The sequence below is a fragment of the Musca vetustissima genome, unplaced genomic scaffold (assembly GCF_032173495.1).
Source record: "Musca vetustissima isolate MV318-11 ecotype Yass unplaced genomic scaffold, APGP_CSIRO_Mvet_v1 utg25787, whole genome shotgun sequence".
Lineage (NCBI taxonomy): Eukaryota > Metazoa > Arthropoda > Insecta > Diptera > Muscidae > Musca > Musca vetustissima.
In genome coordinates, this window is record NW_026873112.1 from 56,984 (window position 1) to 64,501 (window position 7,518).

General features: G+C 32.9%; 2 protein-coding genes across 2 annotated transcripts; both read right to left on the reverse strand.

The window, feature by feature from the left end:
- Positions 1–3,292: 3,292 nt before the first annotated feature.
- On the reverse strand, positions 3,293–4,099 carry LOC133322898 (merozoite surface protein 2-like). The gene is made up of 2 exons (XM_061531855.1): positions 3,543–4,099; positions 3,293–3,323 (listed from the first exon to the last, which is right to left on the reverse strand). The coding sequence occupies exons 1-2, from the start codon at positions 4,097–4,099 to the stop codon at positions 3,293–3,295; spliced, it is 588 nt and encodes a 195-aa protein (XP_061387839.1).
- Positions 3,964–7,518, reverse strand: LOC133322960 (atlastin). The gene is made up of 5 exons (XM_061531915.1): positions 7,323–7,518; positions 6,328–7,260; positions 5,640–5,920; positions 4,323–4,389; positions 3,964–4,243 (listed from the first exon to the last, which is right to left on the reverse strand). Exons 1-5 carry the CDS (start codon positions 7,515–7,517, stop codon positions 4,118–4,120), a joined length of 1,602 nt encoding a protein of 533 aa, XP_061387899.1. The 5' UTR covers position 7,518; the 3' UTR covers positions 3,964–4,117.

The following is a 7,518-nucleotide window of genomic DNA, read 5'->3' on the forward strand; positions in this document are numbered from 1 at the left end:
ATCATTTACACTACACCCTATAATACACCCTTGTATTAGTTAAATAAAATATTCATTTAAATACTAATATTGAAAAAAAATAAAAGAAATTTTAAAAAAAAAAAAAAAAAAAATCGTATCCGAAATGACTCTTAAAAATAAATGAAAAAAAAAAATTTTTTTTAAAAATCCACGCCTGAAAAAATATTTTTTTAAAAATCCACGCCTGAAAAAAATATTTTTTTTTTAAATCCACGCCTGAAAAAAATATTTTTTTAAAAATCCACTCCTGAAAAAATATTTTTTTAAAAATCCACGCCTGAAAAAATATTTTTTTTTTTAAATCCACGCCTGAAAAAAATATTTTTTTAAAAATCCACTCCTGAAAAAAATATTTTTTTTTTAAATCCGAAATTATTATTTTTAAAATCCACGACTGAAAAAATATTTTTTTAAAAATCCACTCCTGAAAAAAATATTTTTTTCAAAAATCCGAAATTATTATTTTTAAAATCCACGCCTGAAAAAAATATTAAATATCCAAAAAAATAAAAAATATCCAAAATTATTATTTTTAAAATCCACGACTGAAAAAATATTTTTTTAAAAATCCACTCCTGAAAAAAAATTTTTTTTCAAAAATCCGAAATTATTATTTTTAAAATCCACGCCTGAAAAAATATTAAATATCCAAAAAAATAAAAAATATCCAAAATTATTATTTTTAAAATCCACGCCTGAAAAAAATATTAAATATCCAAAAAAATAAAAAATATCCAAAATTATTATTTTTAAAATCCACGCCTAGAAAAAAAAATTATTCTTTAAAAAATCCACGCCTTGAAAAAAAATATTCTTTTAAAAATCCACGCCTTGAAAAAAATATTCTTTAAAAATCCACGCCTTGAAAAAATATATTCTTTTAAAAATCCACGCCTTAAAAAAATATTCTTTTAAAAATCCACACCTTGAAAAAAATATTCTTTTAAAAAGCCACGTCTTGAAAAAAATTATTCTTTTAAAAATCCACGCCTTGAAAAAAATATTCTCTTGAAAATTCACGTCTTGAAAAAATATTCTTTTAAAAATCCACGCCTTGAAAAAATATTCTTTAAAAAATCCACGCCTTGAAAAAAATATTATTTTAAAAATCCACGCCTTGTGTAGGCCCTGAAAAATATTCTTTAATAAATCCACGCCTTGTATGAGCCCTGAGAAAATATCCACGCCTTGTAAGGACCTGAAAATATATTCTTTTAAAAATCCACGCCTTGTATAGGCCCGAAAAAATATTTAAAAATCCACTCTTACCCTAATTAACGGATACTTATTTGTTTGTTTATTGCTCTTCGTTGTATTAGTAAAGCGCCAAGAAGTGTGCTTTGCTTTAGCCAACATTTACGGTACAATGCTAGACAAGCAATCTGGTAACATTTTGTTTTGTGTTTTAGCTATTTGAACAATTTTTAAAAATCGTTATTGGTGTAATTAATCAAATGGCTATATCTCTGGAACGGATGGAGCTATTCTCGTAATTTTTTACTCTTGGATTGGGGAAAATGTATAGTTTTCAAGGATCAAATTCAAAATAAATTTGTGCGAGGCTACTTGTGGATAGGAACCCGGTTTCATAATCAGAAAAGTTGTCACTAAACGAGTACGGATAATTTAACCTGTTGATTATTATATGTAACCGTTATTTAAACCCCACCCCCATAATTGTTATCGATAAACCTTTGAAAATATCGACATGCGCAATAGAAGAAGTATTTTTCAGGAAAAGTATAGAAGAAAAACTATTTACAAAGTGACAACAATTTTCTCTACAGTACTTTGAAGTAAAAATCGTATCAAGATGCCTTGCAAGGGATGTGAAAAAGGTAAATATATTCATTTTATTTTTTGTAAATATATTTTCAATAATTCAAATATTTTTTCTCCCATTTCAATATAGACTGTAAATGCACCACAGCAAAGTGCGATGAACGCTGTAAATGTGCCAAGGATAATAAATGTAATTGTATGAATGGTGATGGCAAGGAAGCCGCCACTACCACTGGAAAAACTTGCTGTAGTAAGCAGACCAAAAGTGACTAATTAATATGCGTATTGATTGCTGGAAAATATTATGAAGGTTTTTTTTCAAGTTTATAGAAAATCATGGAAAATAATAAAAATGAATAAAATGCGATTTTTTGAGAATATTTTAAAATACAAAGGGATTGGCAGAAGGGTGGAAGGTATATCATTTTAGGAAAGACTTTTAAAATAATTATTTAAACATCAATCAGACCTCGAGGCATGGATATTTTAAATATTTTTTAAAAATTTCCCGGACTTCTAGGCTTGAATTTTTAAAATGAAAACTATATTTTATTGTGAGTTTAAAGGGATTTATTTTTTATTTATATTTTTTAATGTTTTTGTTTTACTATTTTATCAATTTAAACATTGTTTTAAATTCATCCATTATTCAATTAATTAATTGTTGTGTGTGGGTGGTGTGTGTGACAACAGTTACTATTGTCCCTTCCACAACTATTTTTGTGTGGTTGCAGCTTTCTCCTGTTGTAGTGGGAATTCTTCTCTTCCTCCCGCACACACACACACATTTGCATGCAACCATTTAAACAAAAAATTAATGTTTTAGGATTTTTTCCAATATTTCATACCTTTTACCATGAGTGGATATGTATAAAATAATATTTTTGTTTTTTATATAAGTATGTATATAATAAGAGTATGTAATTAAATTAACACAAAAATTGATAATAAAAAAAAACAAATTAAAAAATTATTTATATATATAAAAAATTCTCAATGTTTAGAAAACAAAAAAAAGTACAAAAATATATATTCTTCTTATTTTCATTTCATTTTTTTTTATATTCTTAATGACACATTAAAAGAAAAAAGTATATAAATTAAAGCAACAACAGCAACAATAAACAAAAAACACATTTTATAAATGATTTTCTTTTGTTACGAAAACTTTGAAGTTATGAAAATAATGGACCACAATTAACGCCAGCGCTTTAGTTTTGAGTTTAGAAAAAATAATTAAATTAATAAAATTAGTTTCAAGTGTTTTTATTTTAATGTTGTGTTTTCTTTTTCTTCTTCTTGTTCTATAATTTTTAAGTTAAGCATAATTATATTAAACTAGATATATATTCTTAAGTTTTTTTTATTATAAATTTACGTGGCTAATTTGTTTTTGAAAAAAAAGGAAATAAGACAAAATAAGAAGGCAAAGGGGAGATTAAAAAGATAGTGGAATACAAATGGGATTTTTTTGTTTTTTTTTTTTTAATTAGGGATCAATATTTTTGGGTTTGAAATATCTGTTTAATTTTTAAGAAAAATAAAAAAGGAGAAGTGTAATTAAATTAACATTTCATATTTGTGTTTTTTTCTTCATGTATGTATTTTTTTGTAAAAAAGAGATAGAGTTTTTTTAATTAATTTTTGCAGCATTGGAAGTGTTGTTGTTGTTATTATGGTTGTTGCTATTTTTCTTGGATTTTCTTTTTTTACGATTTGAAACCGTAATATTTGTTGACCCATTGGTGCCGGTAGTGGCCGATGATGATGATGTGGAGGCGGCTGCTGTATGATTTTGTTGACTCTTTTGCCTTTGTAGGAGTTTTTGTTGTTTGGCTTCATTGCAGGTGGCTGAAAATTTACTCCAAATGGAGGCAAACATTGTGGGCGCATTCTGTGAGTCATTGGCGGCACTAAGATTTGGCGAGGCTAACATACAGTTATTTAGAGCAGCAGCGGCGGCGGATTGTTTTCCATTATCAATGTAATTGTTGTTCGTTGTTGTGAGTTGCTGTTGTTGCTTTAAATTATTACTACTATTAACTACCGTGGATGGTTGTGGCTGTTGTTGTTTGTTTTCAAAGTTTCTTGATGAAGTTGAAATTGATGATGCTGCTGAGGATGATGATAAGATATTTGTTGTTGTTGTTGCCGTTGCTGGTGGCCCTTTTTCATTATTTGCCTTGGGCTTAGCCCCTACTCCTCCACCTCCTCTTCCTTCACCACCACCACTACCACTATTAGAATTATTATTTTTATTTAGGTTTTTATTAGTTTCGCGGGCTTTTTTGGGCATGGCATTTTTGGCGTATTCTCATGAACTTTTGACCTTGCCATTCAGCGATGTAGTTCTACCGCCACCGACCACATGTTCAGCCGCATGTGTGGCCACATGTTGTATGCCCTTTTCCATGCAACCTTGATAGATGGGTTTCATAAACTGCAAAAGAAGAAGAAAAAAAAAACAAAAAAGGAATATTTAAATTTCATTTCGAAGGTTTGTGGATTTTTTCACTTACATTGACCCACAGTAACGTCGCAAAATCATCTAATTTAACACCAAAATCACTTAGTTCGCCGCTATATCTGTAATGATAACAAAAACAAAAAGTTTAAATAACAACTTTAGAAATTTATATTTCTAACGAAATTGGATTTTCTATTTAACAAATATAAGGTGACAAATATAATATGTCATTCCGCTTCCAAAACTTTGGAATATTTCTTTTTTTAAATTTTTATAAATCTATATTTAGGTGAGGATTTTTTATAATATTTATATGCGGAGATTTTTTTAAATATTTTTTGAGGGTCAATATTTAGAAGTGGATTTTTCTTTAATATTTTTTTGAGGGTCTATATTTAGGTGTAGATTTTTTTAAATATTTTATGCTATGCCAATTTTTCATGTCCGTCTGTTGAAATCAAGATAGAGTTTTGAAATTTCCCATATCGATTCACTTTTAATGACAGCTCCCATTCCCATATAATTGGTTGTAATTTGGTACCTTGAGTTCCCATTGGGTAGTAAATCTATCTACTGGGTCTGCTCTGGGTCTCGATTCGGGTATATAACCCGCAGGTATAAAGCGAGCGACTGCATCAGTGATGATATCCCAAAAATTTCTTTCTGTTAAAGGAACTTTAGAAGAATTGGGCAGCTCTCTGAAGCGATGATTGGTGAAATTTTTCAACTCTTGGCAATTTTCTTTCCCATGGTTTAGGATATGATAATAGGGGGGTGACCCCAAAGAAATCACAGATTGCCAAATCATTCATCAGACCTGGAGACGTGGTGGATATGTCCGATGAGCTTTGACACTATCCCCTTTTCCTGGTGGATATGCTCTCATTCACCGTGCAAAACTTTAAGCTATCTATTTCTTCGGCCAGCGCCATGACCCTCTGGCCATTACCTAGGACAAAATGCCATAATTCATGTTGTACATTGAAATTCCCTATCGCCAGGCCGTTATTGTCTCTCAAAAGATGACTAATGTCCGGCAAGTAACGCGGGGCACGGCATCTCGTCGATATGAACCTATTGTGGATGCGATTGTGACAAACTAAACAGAACCATGATCGGGGTTTGTCTCAATCCCTGCACGAATAAACGAATCTGGAGCAAACATTCCACGTAATGTTGCTCCCATGTTGAAAAAATACACGAACATGTAATTGTTGGGTTGACAGTCCTTGATCGAAGATGGGTTCAATCCGCCGTATGACATAGACCGCGATTAATGAAGGTCCCGAATGTTTATTTTTTTATAGAGGGTATAAAATTCGGTTCGACCGAACTTAACGATGGTTTTTACTTCATTTTGTTTGCTTACCTTATATATGCCCACAATGCCAATGTCAATAGAGCTATGCCCATAATTAAATTGCTGAAATTGGCAAATGTATACATGCCCACTAGACCAAAGATACCGCTTAGAATGTAAAAGATGACAGCCACAGCAAAATATACAGCCGGGGTACGGGCAGCTTTAAATATATTTTTACTCTCATTGTGCGATTTATAATTGATGTACATTTCCTCCAGATCGGCATCCAATTGTTGACGGAATTTTTCTGTGAAATCTTCACCGCCCATTTTGCGCTTCGCCAAGAACTGCAAAGGGGGAAAAATAAAAAAACAAATGGTTTGGGTTTTAATAATAAAATTATTAACTTTAATCTCCAAATATTATGAAAATTCTTCATAATTATAAACCAGGACGATTGAATAGTCATCAGCCAGACAAATGGATGACGTTACTATAATTTGTTTCAAGTACTTCCTCATCTATAGTATTCTGCAAATAAGGCCTCAAGTGACTCTTCTCAAATCTCAAAAGAATGTACGCTGACAACATATTACTTTTTTTACTTCGTTTGGTCAAAACACGGACCTATATTTGAAGGAAAGTATTTTACCCTTCAAGAAGGAATTTTACGTGGAATAAAAAAGGCACCTCCCAATTATGGGTCGTTGACATTTCAATTGCCGCATTTAGTATGCCCGTTGTAATAACTCACCTGAAATACCGCCTTATCTTTAACACGTAAATGTTCTGCCTCCAAATGTCCTGTGCTTAAGTACGGCCGGGTTCCACCACAAACATCTTCCATTAATTGATTGTACATTTCTTTGGCCGCAGCCATGGCTGTCAAGTGATTAGCCTCAGCGGTGGCCACCAACATACTCTTCGGCTCGGGCAGCTCATCACCCTTATAGATGGTCATGTACGATTGGAAATATTGTATGAGATCACGGGCACGAATACGTGTACCACCAATTTCCTTGTATACCAAATTATCGGGCGACAATAGCATTGGCACCAAACTGCGTAGACTTTGTTTAAATTCTGGGGTTATATCCTTGAGCCGGCCATCAAAATTGGGATTTGTGGCCACATTGAGGCCGGGATGTGGCATCAGGAAACAGGCAACCTCTTGGAAACACGATGAAATGTGACGACGCAGTGATTGCAGCTCGGGATGTTGTTTGTCGGATATTTCCAAACGTTTCTTTAAAATCTGTTCACCACCAACGGCACCATATTCAGCCTCATAGGGAAAACTCCAATCACGCACCAAAAATTGTAGACGTTGGAAGGGTTTTTTGCCCGAATCGGCCAATGCCAAGCGGCCGTACTCTGTGAATAGTTGCAGATGTTGCAAATCATCCTCCTGGATATTTTGTGACAAATTGTAAATTTGCACCGATGACAACATGGTGCTCAAGGCGAAAACTGTGGCACAATCACGCACTGTACTCTGGCTGTCAAAGGCTCCCTGGGTGTCCAGTAGGATAATAGCAATTTTATCACCATTTGGATAATCGTGTAGGAAAATATCCGACCACATTAGGATGCCGGTGGTGTCACGTTCTGAACCGCCACGCCAGGAGAAGCCGGTGAGGGGAGAGTTTTCATCGCCCAACCAATCGGTGACATCGTGGCGAACGTACTGTAAATAAATGGGGAGGGAAGTTTGATTTTTGTTGTTATTGTAGGAGGTGTTGAACTTACCTTCGAGTACATATATCTAAGGAAAAAATCCAATAGAAAACTTTTACCCTTGCGAAAGGCTCCGGCCACCGAGACCACACAAACATAGCGATCTTTGACCTCTTCACGCATCAGCACCTCACTCAGTTGATCTTCATTTAATAGAAATGTGTGCTCCTCCGATGTGGAGATAACTTGTACTGCCTGGCCAGGCATT

What these genes read in the sequence shown, in the direction of transcription:
- LOC133322898 (XM_061531855.1), bottom strand. Translation starts at nt 4,099, where the DNA reads ATGCCCAAAAAAGCCCGCGAAACTAATAAAAACCTAAATAAAAATAAT. An exon ending in GCCACTACCGGCACCAATGG is followed by an intron (nt 3,324 to 3,542) that starts GTCAACAAATAT and finishes AAAATTAAACAG; the next exon opens with ATATTTCAAACCCAAAAATA.
- LOC133322960 (XM_061531915.1), bottom strand. Translation starts at nt 7,517, where the DNA reads ATGCCTGGCCAGGCAGTACAAGTTATCTCCACATCGGAGGAGCACACA. An exon ending in TTAGATATATGTACTCGAAG is followed by an intron (nt 7,261 to 7,322) that starts GTAAGTTCAACA and finishes ATTTATTTACAG; the next exon opens with TACGTTCGCCACGATGTCAC. An exon ending in AAGATAAGGCGGTATTTCAG is followed by an intron (nt 5,921 to 6,327) that starts GTGAGTTATTAC and finishes CCCCCTTTGCAG; the next exon opens with TTCTTGGCGAAGCGCAAAAT.